The sequence below is a fragment of the Morchella sextelata genome, assembly GCF_020137385.1.
Source record: "Morchella sextelata strain SCLS chromosome Unknown scls_9, whole genome shotgun sequence".
In the NCBI taxonomy this organism is placed as follows: domain Eukaryota; kingdom Fungi; phylum Ascomycota; class Pezizomycetes; order Pezizales; family Morchellaceae; genus Morchella; species Morchella sextelata.
Window position 1 is genome coordinate 1,820,176 of NW_025408624.1, and position 17,973 is coordinate 1,838,148.

Genomic DNA, 17,973 nt, shown 5'->3' on the forward strand with positions numbered 1-17,973 from the left:
ACAATAGCCTAATGCTAGTGTGGTTGCACCCGGTGCCCCCACACCCCTCGGTACCTTTCTATGCTGGTTCCCTCGTTACCCGACCGTACTCGCATCACAACCCATCACTCATATTATCCTTGTTCCTTAACTTAGGAGCAGTGTTCGTGTTTCCTATAACACTACTCCCCCTTCCTAGACGTCGCCCTCGACCGTTAAAACCTCTCTATGATAAAAACCCTGTGGGAAAAGTCATAGAGTAGGAAAGGTATCGAGCTAGTCTTCCCTAGTCCGCTGTCGTTTCAGAGGTCGTCTCAAGTCGGTGACTGGTCCTTGGCTCCGCGTATGGGGCCGAGTGTTGGTGACCGGTTTGAAATTCTCATCTAAGAGTGCCTCTTGAGGGTCGGGTGTTGCGAGTCGTTTTCGTGTATTTTGTTGCCTGCCCGGGTTGGGGTCCTCTCGATAAGGTCTTAGCAAAATCTCGTGGAATACGTCATGAACCTTCCATTCTGCCGGAAGATTCAATCTATAAGCCCTATTTCCTACAGCCGTGGCGACCTCGAAGGGGCCTGTAAACTTGTCCGACCATTTATTGTAACCACCGAGGTTCCGAGTATCCAGCAAAACCTTTTGACCGATTGTGAACCGCTGAACTGCTGGCCCTGGTCTTGACGCCATCCTGTCAAAGGTTTTCTGCAGCGTATCTCTCGCTGACTCATGGGCTAGGAGAAGGTCTTCCAGGTAGGTGCTTCCCTTGGCATCCAGCTGTCCGATTTTCGTATCCGTTGGCCAATCTGTTCGTGGGTGGAAACCATAGTTACAGTAGAACGGCGATTGTCCTGTCGACGAGTGTTTCGCATTATTATATGCATACTCACAAATTGGTAGTAGGTCCTTCCATTTCTTTCCTGTTCCGGCGGTATAGGCCCGGATGTAGGATTCGAGGTGCTGGTTGGTCTTTTCTGTTTGTCCATCCGTCTGTGGGTGGAACGAGGTCGAGAGTCTTCTACGAATCTCTAGTCGTTCTGTGATCGCAGCCCAGAATGCTGATACGAACTGTGTTCCTCTGTCAGAGACAATGCTCCTAGGAAGTCCGTGAAAGCGCCAAATATCCTTGACAAAGGCGTTAGCGGTCTGTTCCGCGTTGATTCCCGTCATTGGAATGAAGTGAGCCATTTTCGTAAAACGGTCCACGACTACCAATACGTTACGGAATCCTGATTTCTCCTTTGGCATTTCTACTACGAAATCCATTGAAATATCAGTCCAAGGTGTGGTGGCTAACTCTAGGGGTTGAGGGAGTGACAAGTGTCTCCGACGTTGCTTGGCTCTCTGGCATACATCGCAAGTCTTGACGAAGTTGGCTACATCCGTGGACATTCCTGGCCACCAGTAGTTCCTATCGATCAACTCAAGGGTTTTATCCCTTCCTAGATGCCCCGCTACGGGTCTGTCATGATGATCCTCGATGACTTGTTTGACCGCGTATCCTGGCACTACCCAACGACCATCGTGGGTGGCCTCATTCGATCCCGGGATCCATTCAGTGGCAAGCTCCGTTATTACGGCATCAGCTTCCTCTGTCCCGAAGACTTCAAGGTTTGCGTCAGGGAGAGGTTCATCCCGGAACACTCTCCGAACCCATTGTCTGTCCTGTTCATACCAGTCTTGTAGTGGCTGAGGCAGCTCAGTACCTGGTATGTCGTACCACTGATCCAACGGAGTCCATTCTTCTTCGGGGTTGCCAATAATTTCAGGGCCAGTTTCTACGCTGGTCCGTGATTTTCTGACAAATTGTTCTGCGCTGAGCAACTGTTTTACGGGTTGTTCACGCATTACTCCCCCTTCCATAGCGAACTCTGGGCGCCTTGTAAGTGCGTCTGGCTTGCCATTCTTTTCGCCTGGTCGGTAATGAATCCTGAAGCGAAAAGGTGCTATCTTTTCGGCCCATCTGGCTTGTCTTCTCGACAACTTCTTGGTCGTTGTGAAGTACTGTAGGTTCTGATGATCCGAATGTATCTGGATAGGAATATCCGTTCCTTCCAGCCAATGTCTCCAAGTCAAGAGAGCAGAAACTATAGCGAGCATCTCCTTGTCATAGATCTCATAGTTTACCTCTGCTTCGTTGAACTTACGAGAGTGGTAAGCTACCGGGTGTAGAATACCGTCCTCGAACACCTGAGAGAGTACTGCGGCCTCGGCCCAGTCACTCGCATCAGTTTCTATGATTGCTTCACGGTGTTCGTCATAGTGTCGTAGTATTGGGGCGGACGTAAATCTCTCCTTGAGTTCGTCGAAAGCACTTTGCTGTTCACTGCCCCATCGCCATACGGAACCTTTCTTCAAGAGGTCGGTCATCGGTCGGCAAACTTCGGAGTACCTGTGGATGAACCGTCGTAGGAAGTTGGCGAATCCGAGGAAACATTGAAGTTCCTTGACCTTGGTAGGTGGTAACCATTCCGTGATTGCCTTCACCTTTTTAGGCGAGACCTGGTTCCCTTTCCCTGATAGTACAAATCCCAGGAATTCTACCTCCTGTTTGTACCATTCCGTTTTCTCGAGATTCCCGTATAGATGGTTTTGTTGCAGTCGCTCCAATATCTTCCTCACAAGAGTCGTATGCTCTTCCTTAGTCTTTGAATATATTAGAATATCATCCAAGTAGACTACTACGCCTTGATCTAGAAGATCCTTGAATATGGTATTGACCATGACCTGGAACGAAGCCGGTGCATTGGTTAAGCCAAAAGGCATTACCCTATATTCGAAGTGGCCGTACTTCGTTCTGAAAGCTGTTTTCCATTCCTCGCCAGCGGCAATTCTAATCAAGTTATAGCCATTTTTCAGGTCTATCTTGGTGAAGAACTCTGCTCCTTTCGTCGAATCGGCCAACTCTGTCATGAGTGGAAGGGGGTAGCGATTCTTGACCGTGATAGCATTTAAGCCACGAAAGTCTACGCATAACCTCAGTTTTCCATTGGCTTTCTTCACGAACAGGATCGGTGCTGCTGCCGGACTGGTGGAGGGGACTATTTTGCCAGAGGCTAGCATTTCGTCCAAGTACTCCCGGAGTGCCTTTTGTTCCACTGGGGAGAGCGCATAGATCGGTCCCCATGGAGGCTGCTTTCCTTCCATAAGGGGAATGGTGTGATCCCATTCAGAGTGATCAGGTAGTCGATCGGCTCCCTCCTTAGAGAAGACGTCGACAAAGTCCTGGTACTCCATTGGTATAGCACTAGCGAGAGCCTCGCCTACCAATGCCCTCGCCCAGAAGGGGTGTTGCTCGATCATCGTCTGTGTCTCGGGTAGCGACCTCAACAGCCTGATGACCCGCTCTTCTGGGTCTTCTTCGTATACATCATACATGGTCCTAAAGCATCCCTTCACTTGACAATTGATGTTGTCGAAGGTGACCTTGTTCTGTCCCCAATGTATAGTAGGTTGATGCTCCTTGAGCCATCGATGTGGTATGACGAGGTCTTCTCCTGCGAATGAGCCAACCTCACAGACGATGTCTCTGTCTAGATGGTTGCCGACGCGGAGGGTAAGGGATTGGGTGATGTGAGTGCCAGAGTTAGGCATAGGGGTACCGTCAGCCTGTCTGATGATGAGGGGCTTGGGTCGAGGTTGAGTTGGGATCTTGAGACGGTGGACACAGTTCCAGGACATAACCCAGTCCTCTGTTCCGCTGTCTAGGAGTGCGTTGACTGTTTCTGCATGTTGGGTACTAGTTGCGGGGTGGTTCCAAGAGATCTCAATCTCAAGGCGGGTTTCTTGGTTGTGTGAAGACATATTCGTATGTTTAAAAAGTGTAAGGTAAGATAGATTGTTCTTGGGTATGAGTGGGTTGATGTTGATAGTTCTTGTTCTGAGCGCGGGGCGAGGGAGTTTTATATAGAAAATTCGAGCGTTGATCAAATCATAGTACCACACTTATGCGCCAGGCGTTTTCGGAATATGACCCCGCTTCTCAAAGTGTGTGTAAAGAGAATTTAAATTGCGCGAAATAACAAAACCGATATAACATAACCCGATCCCTTAAGAAAGTCTTTTTCTCAAACAGAATGAAAGCCGTAACACAACATAGAATAAAACACCGCATAAATAGAAATACCCAATCAATTTAGTCCTCCAAATTCGTAATCCTTGCCCTGAATGCCTCATTTTGTGGCCCCAATTTCCGTTTCTTATCACCCTCCCTTCCGTGGTCCTTTCTCCCGGAAGGATACTCTTTTCTTTTCAGGTTCGTTAACCTGACCTTACTCGTCGCCACGCAATCCTTTACGAAGTGGTTATCTCTACCACAACGGAAACACTTTCCTTCCTTCTGCCATTTCTCCTTTTCTTCTTTGGTGACACCTAAGTCATCCGAGGTCTTGGAGTTGTTGGCTGATGCGGGAAAAGTTTTCCGAGGATTTGCGTTGTTGCGCGATTTCCGCCGTTCCGTTTTCTCCTCGCGAGGTTTCACAGTGTCTTTACCTCGCAGGATTTCCTTCCGAGCCTTCACCTCGTGGTCCTTACGTCCAACTTTTCGTACCCAGGCTAACCAGTCCACGAAATCTTCAGGCTCCTCAATCGCGTTAGAGAGCCTCTGTTCCAGCGAGGAGTTTATTCCTGTTAGGATCATGGACCTCATGACGACTGGTCCAACTCGTGCATCCCATTCCAGGTTCTGCATCTCGTTAATGTAGTCGTCGATTGGGCCAGTTTGACGGAGCTTGTCCATCTTCTGCTTAGCCTGTTCCTGACTCGTACGATTGCCATATTGGGTGCGAAGTTCCTGTTTGAACCGTTCCCAGGTTCCGATGCTTCTATCCACAGCCAACCTCTCCGTAAAGTTCCGCCAAAAGTTCGCCGCACTACCGGTAAACTCGAGGGATGCCCACATAATCTTGGTGCCGTCATCCCATTGGACCTTTTTCTGGAGACTGATTAGAATCTCCATCTGGTCGATCCAGAGTCTTACGTCTTGATCGGCTCTTCCGGAGAAGGGAATGTTGGCCTTCTTGGGTGCATCGCCTACGGTGGCGCGAGGGGGGTGCGAGAGTTCTTGTTCTCGTTGGCGCCTCCTTTCCTGTCTTCGTTTCTTACGTTCCAGCCGCCTGCGGCGTTCGCCTTCCGAATCTGAGGAATCCGATGGGGATGATCCGGGTGCTTCCGGAGCATTACCTCCCTTATTGCCATTCCCATTTCCTCCACCTTGTGCTCCCTGACCCCCTCCCTTATTACCAGTCTCGTTACCTCCACCTTGTGCTCCTTGACCTCCTTGCCGCCCTTGTTGGCTTTGTTCTTCGAGGTCTTTACTGGATTCGGAGCCAGCTGGAGGGATGACTGGTTGTTGGGGAGGTGGTTGGGGAGGTGGGCCTGATCCGCCGCCACCTGTTTCTGGGGCCAGTGGTTTTTCCGCAGCCGCTTTACGGGCTGTTTCCTTCATCTGCTCCACCATTTCTTCCAAGGCCGTCTTTGTTCCAGAGAACCCATCTACCAAGGAGACCTGCTGCTGCATGGTCCTTTCCAATTGTGCTAGTGTGGCTGCTACGCCTTCTGGAACTTGGGCTGGACCATCTTTCGGCAGTCTTTGAATCCAGTCAGCCAGCATGGTTATGTGCTGGGCCTGCTCTTCCTGCCGCTGTTGATGGGCCCTAGTAGTGGTGACGATTTGCTCCAAGACTTGGCCGAGGTTCGTAGTGGTTGCGGCTGTCTCTGCCCGCACTTGCGCAAGGATATACCCTTCTCGGCGCTCCCGTTCTTCTTGGTCCTGGTTGAACTTCATCTGCAATTCGCGGATGAGTTTGGTCTGCTCTTCGTGCTGCCGGGTAAGCTGCGCCGCGTGCTGCTGAGTAATTTCCCTGATTGCGGGCAGGTCTTGGACGCTCATAGTGAGGTCTCCAAGTCCGCGACTCAGCTGCTGAACCACTGGGGCTCCTCTCCGTTCGATTTCCTGCCCGATGATTTCTCCAAAGGGGTGCTCGATCCGGCGTTCCTCTACGTCCATATCCGTATCCTCGTCTTCGTCCGTTTCCCTGGGGACCGAGGGCCTCGGAATAGAAGATCGTTCTCTGATTGGCGTTTTGTATGGGGAATAATCTCGAAAGTCCCCTTGCCTGCGGGAGCGGGGTTGGCCATAGGATGCGGCCGGCTGAATCGATCTGAAGAGGTCGCTGATCGGCATGTCCAGATCCCTCCTGTGGCGCTGTCTCGCCTGGGTCTCGACTATACCTCGATCTCTCACGGTGATCGAGCTCTCCATGTTGTAGTCTTCCTCCATTTGTTGCTGATGACCCCTTGACATCGCTAAGTTGCTCGATTCTGAGTTGTGGCTGTCTTCTACACCAGGGTTGAACGACGAACCAAGGGACGGAGTGAGCTAATCCGTGGGATTGCTGACTGAGGGTGACTTTAATAGGGAAGAGTTCGGGATAGTTGAGGATCTCCGGGTCGTGTTCTTCGAACGTGCAAGTAGTACCTGCTTCGGCAAAAAACCCGGCGTACTCAAGGTATCCGCAATAGAGGTGTTCGGCACTACCTCTGCGAACGACAAAAGAGGTGGTGCAAGTAAAGTTGTTGATAGCTGCTGTTGCTACTCGGGGATGCATACGGTATCAAAGAGTCCTTCTAATAGACTACTTTCTTATTCTTTTACTTGAGCGCACGGTGACTATCCGCCACAAACAAAATACTCTCAAGTATTGGTCTAAGCAAGTAGTTGTCTTATCGGGACGTTGATGATATGCGATCGGTAAAATAATAGCGTAGTGGATAAGGTACAATATAGTGTTTGGGGAAATGCCAATGCTAAGCGATAGTTCTGTAGCTTTTAAACTTGTAATATTGTAAACCGGGTTCCGCTCGCTGAGTGACTGATGATGCCACTTAAGACGAGGCGGAACCCTTCCCTATTTATACATATTGGAACCTATGCCAAGGCCCGCTTTCTAATACTAATGAGATAACGATAATAGAATAAAACAATCAACCCGAAGATAACCCCAATAGAAAAGCGCCCCCGCATAGTTCCGTTCCTCCATTCTAATTCTAACACGTAACCATAAACCCCGCAATTGCCAGTAACCGAGCTGTATCATGCTATTGTCCTAGAGCTACTTCCCTAAGTAGAATGGCCTGCAGCCATAAGCCCCGCTTCTATTCCGCTCCGGGTGAGACACCCAATAGTAAGCGTGCCCTCACAATAGCCTAATGCTAGTGTGGTTGCACCCGGTGCCCCCACACCCCTCGGTACCTTTCTATGCTGGTTCCCTCGTTACCCGACCGTACTCGCATCACAACCCATCACTCATATTATCCTTGTTCCTTAACTTAGGAGCAGTGTTCGTGTTTCCTATAACAGGAAAATAGCTAAGTGCATCCCGATCCCGAAATCCGGCAAAGCAAACTATCATGAAGCAAAAGCCTACCGGCCCATTTCCCTTCTACAATGCTTCAGCAAAATCCTGGAGAAGATAGTAGCTCAGAGACTCTGCACCGCCGGAGAAATCCTAGGCACACTCTCAGCGAATCAATTTGGAGGAAGACCAACCATCTCGGCAATCGACGCCCTCCTGAAAACCTTAACACCAATACAACAAAACCTACTACTGAAAAACAGTACCGGAATCGCTCGGCGAGACAGACCAGCGATCCTAACCAACGATATCCAAGGAGCATTTAACTGTGTCGACCACCTACTCCTCGCGGAAATCATGCACCAACAAAAATTCCCTACCTACCTAACAGAATGGTGCAAGGAATTCAACACCGGCAGAAAACTACAATTCCAATTTAACCATGAGCTAGAGGAACCACAGCCCTATGATTCTGGAGTGCCGCAAGGTAGCCCCATGTCCCCGGTATTATTCATGATCTATGCCGGAGTAATCCTGGACCCAACAAGCAGCCCGAAAGAGATGGACACTACATACATCGATGACGATGCGCTGGTGCAAATATCCAAAACACCAGGCTTTACAATCAAGAGAATGGAGGAACGAATGAGAGAGAGACTAATAAAAGCTGAGCCACTCCAAATTAAATACGACCCGGATAAATCCGACCTGATTTTCTTCCGGCCCACCAAATCATCCATACAACAACCATGACTCCCAGTCAAAGTTAACAACACCAATATATACCCCAAGGAGAGGTTGAAATACGTAGGAGTCTGGATAGATCCGACCCTCTCCTTCCGGCCCCACATTGAAGCAGCTATCGCAAAGGGCCTCAAAGCCCTCCACCAGATTCGAAACACCGCCCGCCTGCTAGGCATAACAGTCAAAACAATTCACCACCTTATAACACAAGGCTTCCTTCCAAGTCTGTTATACGGGTCTGAGGCTTGGTGGACTGGCGCAGACCACATTATAAGATCCCTCGAACCACTATACAATGAAGCGGCCCGGGTCATCACTGGCCTACCACGATGGACCAAGAGAGCTAAACTCCTTCGAGAAGCAGGCCTACCCCCCCTAGAACACCTCCTGACATATCGCTCAAGAAAGTACGGCACCAGAATACTCTGCACCAATGCAACCCACCCCAACAATGAATCCCTGATCGAGCTCCTCCCATACAGAGAAGCAAATATCAAAGGAACAGGCTTACACCGAATCGCCTCCCTACTACTCCCATATCAAACTGCCGGAAATGCGAGAGATAAGTGGAATCAAAACAAACTACTACGCGACCACCTGCTGGAAGAATGGAATACACAATCAATACCGAACTACCACCATCGGGGGGAATTCCGCCCCCCTTCCAAGATAGCGAAACTTACCCTTACGGAAGCAAAAAAAGTATTTCGAATCCGGTGCCAAACCACCCGAATCGACAAACACGCAGTACATACAGACCCTGAACCATGCCAGTGTGGTATGGAAAACTCAGCGAAATATACACTTATGGAATGCCCAGCGTGGGCTCGAATCCGCGCCCCTCTGATAGAGAAAATCCCCGGAGCGATGACCTGGGAAAACTGGATGTTTACAAACCTAAGAACGGGCCTTATCCTACAATTTGCAAAAAAATCTCAACTCTCGAAATGGTACGAGTCGGCGGAGGCGGAGGCGGACCTGGAAGAGGGGATGGAAGAAAATGATTAGGGACGGGATTAGGAAGGGCAGTTTCCTCTTACCTTTTAAATTCTGTTTTTATCTTTGTTCGGATGGATCCAGCGCTCGAGTCCGCTGAGATATGTTATTTCTCCTTGTCGTTGGGTTTTTCTGGTTGAGTGTCGTTCTGGAATTTCCTTGTTTTTGTTCGTGTTTGTTTGTTTGTGTTCGCTTTGTTCTTGCTTGTTCGAGTTTGTTGTTTTTCTTTTCTTTTCCTTTCTTTCGGTTCGGTTTGTGTTTTAGGCGGTTGGTTCGGCGTGCGATAAGTCTTGTACTTCAAAGCAATATAAGTTTCTTCTTCTTCTTCTGTATTCTACTCCACGAATATTACTTTTGATCTACGCTACGTCATAGGGTTATCTTGGATCTTCGATCAGGATTGAACCACCCCATAGTCTATAGTCCCGAATCCCTTGATACTACGTCCTCACCTCGGTTGTATTCCTTGGCACTATAGTCCCTCGTCCATAGACCCACGTTATAGAGGCGGGGGTAGAGGAGAGGTGAGATCACCTGGATGGGCACTCTCTGGAGGACGCGGGGTGGGGCCCGTTGCAGTTAACGCATTTCGGGTTGTAGGAGGGGCATGGGTTGCAGTCGGTGACCGGTTTGAGGTGACCTTCTTTGGGGCATGAGGGGTTTGGGCATCTGTGGTCTTTGCATAGGTGGTTTCCGCAGCAGATGGAGCATGTGGGGGAGAAAACCTGGCACCCTTCGGTGGCGTGCCCTAGGCGTGCGCATTTGCAGCATGGTGTGTTGGGGGAGGCAGGTCAGAGCTTGTTGCAGCGACGAGATCGGCCGAAGAGGTGGATCGTCGCTACAATCTTGTCAATGTCTTCAGCGGGGACAGAAATAACGATGGAGGTGGTGTTTTTTCCCTCTCTGTTTTCAGGTTTGGAGAGGAAGTTGACGTGGGATATAGAGGCACCTGTGGCGAGGGCAACAGCTTCGGTGATTTCTGGCATGAAGAGGTCTGGATGTTCTGGGAGGGCGAAGAGGGGGACATTGTGAACGGCGTAGTCGGTGTTGGTGGGGGCCAGCTGGAATTCGTTGAAGGGGTTCTCAGACGCGTGGCAAGCTAGGTTGAGGACAGCGAGGAGGCCTGGGAAATATGCGGTGAGGTCTTTGGCAGGAGTGGAGGGTGATACTATGCAGGTGACGGTACCATTGTGATTGACTTGGACCTGGAGGGAAGTGTGAGGGTGGGTGAGGCCTGCGTTGGCTAGGACTCTTCCAAGTTCAGAGGGAAGTTTGGCTATGAGCTGAAGGTGGTTGGTGAATGGTGCGGGGTTCGATCTGGTGGCGAAGAAGCGGCATTGGGCGGTGGGGAGGTTGCCAGAAGGGGAGGGGGGGGGGGGTGGCTTTTGTGTTGGCCTTTTTCTTGTTGGGGGGGGGAGGAGCGGGTGGGGGCCCTGACGGACCGGCTACTGCCCTGCGGGCTTTCTCTGCGTAGGAGAGGATACGTCTGTTTCCGTGGGCATCAATAATCTCCTCTGGGGCGTTGATGTCGATGTCCTAGTGTATGATTGGGGGGGTTGGTTGCTGGGGGAGTTGCCTTGTTGAGGCAGTTGTTGAGGTGGTTCATGTCTGTGGAATGCTTTGCCGACAAGGAGCTGACTTCCGAGGTGAGTTTATCGATTTGGGTCGTGAGGCCCAAGAGGAGGCTGATGATGGCTTTAGCCGGATTACTGGCTGTTTCCTGGGAGGTGAAGGTGGAAACGATGTGTTGGAGGAGATCATCGGCAGGTGGGGACGCTTCTTCAATGCCGAATTTGTTGAGAATTTGGCGTTTGTCGATTTGGAGGAGCTGGGGGATGGCAAAGGCCGAGCCTGCATCGGTGTAGGAGGAGAAGGGGAGGCCAAAGAGGAGGGGGTTACCGTTGCCACTCATATTTGAGGGGGGGTGGGAATTTGCAGGGGGGGTGGGAGGTATTTTGGGTTTTGAATCCAAATTGCTAGAGACTTTTCTGCCTGTGTAACGTGGTTGCAACGCAAAACTTGGTGGTGAATTTCAAAAACTGGGTACAATAGAGGGAAGAAAGGTGTCTGCTTCGTTGAGCTGCATTGCGCTGAAGTCTCTATATCAACAGATTGTTCAATCAGGAAAGGATCGAACTCTTCAGTAGTGGCAATCACCTCCAATAAAAACTTTAGGCTCTGATATATTAATGCTAGTCTCTTCTTACTGTGGGAGTTGATATCAAATGTGTGCAATACGAGGGCCCCGGCAAATGACCAGAGACCACGAGACGGTTCACTGGAAGTATTTTACGCCTATGGGAGACAGGCGATGCATGGGGCTGGATAAGAGTATGTATGCTCCAGAAATGGTTTGCATGGTTGGTTGAGCAGTAGTTATATGTGCGCTGGCGGCTGACTGATATTATTGTCGGAGATGTCGGAGAACACCTTCAGGAGATATCACTGGTTTATCAATCACTTGGATGAAGTGTCTCTTCCCTAGCTATGCGCTACCCAACACCCCCTCACCCGAACATTGAGTATGATTGGTACAGAACTAAGACCTCTCGTTTTTTTTGATATTTCAGAGTAGGTATTGAAAATGTGATATCTATAAAATGCGCAGCATAAATAAGAGCTAGAGCTCGAGTCCTGGCTGCTGCTATAGAATTGATGCTCCTACCCCCGAACCTCCAATCCCAACATCACAGCTCTCATCATCAGTATTATTTCTTCGTGCCCGGGTCGCCTCATATCTTTGATTTCCTACAGGATTCCCAGACCTTCATGAATCCAGGGTTAGGCGCATTGCCTTGCCCCTCCTCAGTTGAAACTATCAGCCAATCATACATCGTACGAGCGACAGCCTCATAATCGTTGTGTTAGCTGTCAGACGGAACTAGCTCAATCCTCAAGTAAACTTCGAATCGATCACAGTTGACTCTAGTAAAATCGGGGGTCCTAATTTTGCAAGACGTATCAATCATTACAATTGTCTTAAAAACCACCTACCCTCGAACCGTCTTGGGGCCCTTAGTACAAAATATAACCTGTTCTCCCGTGGTTCGCGACTATCTATTGGAAAATAAGAGCTCGCCCAAGGTAGTGTCTTATGATAGTTGCATCGGTTAATAATGGAAAGATGAAACTAATCAGTCTTGAAGGACACTTTGATCCATATCTTACTCGGAGCCAACGTAACGTATAACAGCCCTCATTAAGAGAGGTATCAATCATTGTCAATCCTCTTAACGTGCGCCAATCATCTTAACGTACGCTCCTCAAATTGCCTCAGGTCCCGAATCATAACGTATAGCAACGTGTCTCATAACTAGCAACTCTAAGCTGATAAGAGTTTGTTCGAGGTAAAGCCTTGTAATCGTTGAACTAAATATCAATAAGATAGAACTAATCAATTACTCAAATAGTCGTCATTTGGAATCTTGCCACTTATTCACAGAAGCGTCAGAAACCTGAATGGAGCGAGTAGAATCACAGGTGGCATCAGAGGGGAAGGACATAGAGCGTCCGAATGATAAGTTTGTGAAAGCGGCGGAGAGAGGGGACTATCCGGAAGTACAAAGATTGCTGGGTCTAGGAGCATCTATCAATGCGCGATGCCTACCTACAGGAAAGTTCAATAGTGGAGCGGCTGAGGCTTCTGGTGGGGGGAGGGTGGGCTGGTTTGGAGAGCTGGAACTGCGCGTGTTAGTCGTTAATGCAAACAAGGTTTCATATTCAGATGATTGGGTGCCCAGAGAAAGGCTTACCAGAACTGCATTACAAGCGGCGTCTGACGGTGGTCACCATACGCTGGTGAAGCTGCTGGTAGATGCGGGGGCTGAGGTTAACGCTCCACCGTCGAACCATTGTGGGAGAACAGCGCTGCAGGCGGCAGCAGAAGGCGGGCATCAGGAGATAGTAAAGCTGCTGATGGAAGTGGGGGCGGAGGTTAACGCCGCACCGGCGGAGGGATACGGAAGAACAGCCCTACAGGCGGCAGTAGAAGGCGGGCATCAGGAGATAGTAAAGCTGCTGATGGATGTGGGGGCGGAGGTTAACGCCGCACCGGCGGAGAGTGGTGGGAGAACAGCGCTGCAGGCGGCAGCGGAAGGCGGGCACAACGAGATAGTAAAGCAGCTGATAGATGCGGGGGCCGAGGTTAACGCCGCACCGGCGGAGAGTGGTGGGAGAACAGCGCTACAGGCGGCAGCGGGAGGCGGGCATCAGGAGATAGTAAAGCTGCTGATGGAAGTGGGGGGGGAGGTTAACGCCGCACCGGCGGAGAGTGATGGGAGAACAGCGCTGCAGGCGGCAGCGGAAGGCGGGCACAACGAGATAGTAAAGCAGCTGATAGATGCGGGGGCCGAGGTTAACGCCGCACCGGCGGAGAGTGGTGGGAGAACAGCGCTGCAGGCGGCAGCGGAAGGCGGGCACAACGAGATAGTAAAGCAGCTGATAGATGCGGGGGCCGAGGTTAACGCCGCACCGGCGGAGAGTGGTGGGAGAACAGCGCTACAGGCGGCAGCGGGAGGCGGGCATCAGGAGATAGTAAAGCTGCTGATGGAAGTGGGGGGGGAGGTTAACGCCGCACCGGCGGAGAGTGATGGGAGAACAGCGCTGCAGGCGGCAGCGGAAGGCGGGCACAACGAGATAGTAAAGCAGCTGATAGATGCGGGGGCCGAGGTTAACGCCGCACCGGCGGAGAGTGGTGGGAGAACAGCGCTGCAGGCGGCAGCGGAAGGCGGGCATCAGGAGATAGTAAAGCAGCTGATAGATGCGGGGGCCGAGATTAACGCTCCACCGGCGAAGTTAGATGGAGGAACAGCGCTGCAGGCGGCAGCGGGAGGCGGGCACAACGAGATAGTAAAGCAGCTGATAGATGCGGGGGCCGAGGTTAACGCCGCACCGGCGGAGAGTGGTGGGAGAACAGCGCTACAGGCGGCAGCGGGAGGCGGGCATCGGGAGATAGTAAAACTGCTGATGGATGCGGGGGCCGAGATTAACGCTCCACCGGCGAAGGATTATGGAATAACAGCGCTACAGGCGGCAGCGGGAGGCGGGGATCGGGAGATAGTAAAGCAGCTGATAGATGCGGGAGTCGAGATTAACGCCGCACCGGCAGAGATTGGGAGAACAGCGCTACAGGCGGCAGCGGGAGGCGGGCATCGGGAGATAGTAAAACTGCTGATGGATGCGGGGGCCGAGATTAACGCTCCACCGGCGAAGTATCATGGAAGAACAGCGCTGCAGGCGGCAGCGGAAGGCGGGCACAACGAGATAGTAAAACTGCTGATGGATGCGGGGGCCGAGGTTAACGCCGCGCCGGCGGAGAGTGGTGGGAGAACAGCGCTACAGGCGGCAGCGGGAGGCGGGCATCAGGAGATAGTAAAACTGCTGATGGATGCGGGGGCCGAGGTTAACGCCGCGCCGGCGAAGTATCATGGAAGAAGAGCGCTACAGGCGGCAGCGGGAGGCGGGCATCAGGAGATAGTAAAACTGCTGATGGATGCGGGGGCCGAGGTTAACGCCGCGCCGGCGAAGTATCATGGAAGAAGAGCGCTACAGGCGGCAGCGGGAGGCGGGCATCGGGAGATAGTAAAACTGCTGATAGATGCGGGGGCCGAGATTAACGCCGCACCGGCGGAGAATGAGAGAACACCGCTACAGGCGGCAGTAGAAGGCGTGCATCAGGAGATAGTAAAGCTGCTGATAGATGCGGGGGCCGAGGTTAACGCCGCACCGGCGGAGAATGAGAGAACACCGCTACAGGCGGCAGTAGAAGGCGGGCATCAGGAGATAGTAAAGCTGCTGATAGATGCGGGGGCCGAGGTTAATAGGGCGGTGGACGGTACTAGCTTACTCGTCGAACTAGCTTGCCTCGGAGTGCACATGGACATGATAGCACTCTTGCTCCACGCTCCCCAACTAGATTTAACAGTTAGAGATCAGCTTGGGTTCACGCCACTTCACCAAGCGTTGCGGGAATACGACAGAAACAAGCATGACGCTTTGTGGGTCAGTAGAATGCAAAAATTAGTTTTTAGAGTTCTGGAGGCGGACCTTAGCAGAACCGGTATCAACATTAAGGATCACTCGGGAAAAACATCTTTGGAGACTGCCATTGAAATTCAATCTCTAGCTATAGTTAAACAATTACTTTTAAGAGGCGCGGATACCGGGGTTCTGAGGACAGAGGACTTGCGCAACTTACTGGATTCTGCGAACGATTTAGCTGGGGAGGCTGCATCTAAGATCATCGGTCTGCGTAGTGGGCGAGGGGAAGAGACCCATATCACCACCGGGAACGGGAAGCTTGAATGGCCAAATAAAAATAACTGGGATAAGGGAGATTATGAGTTACAATTAGCTGATCCACAGATCAACATGTAAGTGCTCGGCGAATCATGGCAGGGGCGGCGATGCCGTTATAATAGCTATAGCCCCAGCAATGTCTTGTTCATCGGTCGCCGCTAATAATGAATCCTGCCGTTTTAGATCTCTTGGACGGCCTGACGACAGCACGTACGCGTCGTTCGTGAAACCGGTACAGGGGTTTTATTCGAACCTAGAGACACCAAAAAACCCGAACCGATCAACAGAAAACCATATCCTCTTTAAATGGTGGCTTGGTGAACTCGGTACTTACTCGGAATTCTATTCCGGGGTCCCCAAGAGAGCTAGTATAACAGGCTTGGCTGTTTCAGAGAAAGATAAAGTCGAAGGTGAGGCCTATATATACATGTTCCCGCTTTATGAAATACCTTAAAATTTTCTCACAGACTCTAGGACCTGCTAAAGTAGGAGTAATTGGCTATATGTGCTTTTGTGTCTTCCTTCCAAATAGTGGAGTAAAAGCTGCCAAGAATGCCCCAAACGGAGGAGGCGGAGGGGAAGAAGAAGAAGAAGAAGAAGAAGAAGAAGAAGAAGAAGAAGAAGAAGAAGAAGAAGAAGAAGAAGAAGAAGGATTACAGTCATTCAAGTTTAAGAATCAAAAAGTCGAAATTTCCTGGATAATGGCGCATCCCAGCGAAACTGAATGTAAGCCCAGGTATGGGCATCATCCTAAAGAGTTATTCCTGCGTTCCTTGTTATACCTGGGAACGGTGAGATTGGAGTATCTTTCAATACCTTCTCACGGGGTGGAGTTTGCTACGTTGTTTCTTGATGACATTCATAGGAGATGGCTCGAACTTCTCGAAAGTGCCAAGGTACACCTTGCAGAATTTGTAAGTCGGATTTCAAGAAGTTTATCATGTTCAAGACTCCTACCATATAAGGGTTTATACTGAAGTTTCGATGACCCTACAATAGCGCGATAAGCAGTTGGTGGAAGGGGGGAGGAATCCTACTGTCATCCAATGTCTCCTGGAAGACAGTCAGCAGTGGAACAAGCTTCGCTCAAGCTTGAAACTGCATGTATTGAAAGCGCAGGAACTTTGGCGCACGTTCAAAGAGCATGAGGCTCTATTCATGGAATTGGCGGAATCGGAACACGATAGTACTAGGATCAGCAATTTTTTGAACGGAAAAAAGGAATCAAATATAGGAGAACTCGAAGCGATGGTGAAACTTTCAAGAAAGGTTAAACTTATAGGAGGATGTATGGAGGAAATAGCCGAATTGAAAGCAGAAACAAAGGAGATGATCGAGCTTGTGAGTAACTCTTCTCTTTGGAGTCTAATTTGTGAAAGCTTTATTCATGAGATAATTGTTCTGTAGGAGTTCAATTTGGTCTCTATATACGAGGCTCGGAAATCCATTGAAATGTCGGAGATCTCAAACAAAATGGCTGAGAAATCTATAGAAATGGCAGAGAAATCAAATAAAATGTCGGAGATCTCAAACAAAATGGCTGAGAAATCTATAGAAATGGCAGAGAAATCAAATAAAATGTCGGAGCTCTCAATCGAAATGTCAAAACACTCTAACAGCCTGAGCCTAAGTATGAAAAGACTTAGTTGGATTACAGTAAGCTCTACCCTAATCCATTAAAGAATAAACTGACATTTTTTAGTTTATATTCCTTCCTTTGACCTTTGTTTCTGTAAGTAATTTCACCGATTTCCCGGAAGCCCTATGTATGGTATCCTTCTGACAGTAGTAGGGGCTGTTCGGAATGAACCTAGATATTTTAGCAAATAACCCAAGCTGGACTTGGTATTTTGTTATTGCCGGTCTAGTTTTGGCTCTGATCTTCGTGGTCTGGATTATATTCAAATATGTTCCGGTTGGTTAAGACTCTTTCACGGCATGGTTGTACGAGCGGGCTACTGATATTTGGGTTGTAGATTTCCGACTGGATTGAGGAGAACATTGGAGAACCATTGGAATTATTGCTCGCCGCTGGCAAGGCAGAGTCTACCCCGGAGAATACGGAACCTATAAATCCCTCGGGGGTTAGTTCCTCGGACGAAATTACTCCTAACAGATCGTTCTCAAGGAGAAGGTTCACGCCGATGCGCGAAAAGAAGAGACCACATGACACAGAGCAAGGCACGATGCCAGCTCCTCCCAATGTAGAGGCGAACAGGTTAGTCAAAGAATCCTATCACATATCAATCCTGAGATGCTAATTTGAGAGAAGGTAGCAAACTTAGATTCGGACTCGAATTTGGTTTAACAAATGGTTTTGCGATAAAGAATAGAGGAGTGGCGGGATGGGGTAGTGATGAAAGGGTTTAAGGGCATCGTGCTTCTTTTTTTATCTGTATTGTTTTGTTTGGGATACCTAGTGGGCCGGGTTGATACTATCATTTCGTATGTTATTCGCGGTTTTGGAAATTTAAGAGCTATGTTTATGTGGGTCAAAATGAAATTAAAGTTATCAAACAAAGAAGGCTCGAAAGATTTAAAAAAAGGTGTGCATGTGTGATGCCATATTCACCTATAAGTAGAGCCTGATGATCTATGTGATTTTTCAAGTACC

At 49.9% G+C, this 17,973-nt stretch overlaps 4 protein-coding genes across 4 annotated transcripts; 1 reads left to right on the plus strand and 3 right to left on the minus strand.

The window, feature by feature from the left end:
* Window positions 1-255: 255 nt before the first annotated feature.
* H6S33_013155 (uncharacterized protein) lies at window positions 256-3,771 on the minus strand (the record flags this gene model as incomplete). Its single annotated transcript, XM_044844533.1, has 1 exon — window positions 256-3,771. The coding sequence occupies one exon, from the start codon at window positions 3,769-3,771 to the stop codon at window positions 256-258; it is 3,516 nt and encodes a 1,171-aa protein (XP_044694864.1).
* Window positions 3,772-4,102: 331 nt separating this feature from the next.
* H6S33_013156 (uncharacterized protein) lies at window positions 4,103-6,271 on the minus strand (the record flags this gene model as incomplete). The annotated part of the gene is made up of 1 exon (XM_044844534.1): window positions 4,103-6,271. The coding sequence occupies one exon, from the start codon at window positions 6,269-6,271 to the stop codon at window positions 4,103-4,105; it is 2,169 nt and encodes a 722-aa protein (XP_044694865.1).
* A 3,582-nt stretch (window positions 6,272-9,853) lies between these two features.
* H6S33_013157 (uncharacterized protein) lies at window positions 9,854-10,974 on the minus strand (the record flags this gene model as incomplete). The annotated part of the gene is made up of 3 exons (XM_044844535.1): window positions 9,854-10,338; window positions 10,505-10,598; window positions 10,702-10,974. The coding sequence occupies 3 exons, from the start codon at window positions 10,972-10,974 to the stop codon at window positions 9,854-9,856; spliced, it is 852 nt and encodes a 283-aa protein (XP_044694866.1).
* Window positions 10,975-12,521: 1,547 nt separating this feature from the next.
* Window positions 12,522-17,635, plus strand: H6S33_013158 (uncharacterized protein; the record flags this gene model as incomplete). The annotated part of the gene is made up of 9 exons (XM_044844536.1): window positions 12,522-15,433; window positions 15,543-15,769; window positions 15,834-16,273; window positions 16,359-16,700; window positions 16,767-17,015; window positions 17,062-17,091; window positions 17,152-17,274; window positions 17,336-17,577; window positions 17,632-17,635. The coding sequence occupies 9 exons, from the start codon at window positions 12,522-12,524 to the stop codon at window positions 17,633-17,635; spliced, it is 4,569 nt and encodes a 1,522-aa protein (XP_044694867.1).
* Window positions 17,636-17,973: the final 338 nt, after the last annotated feature.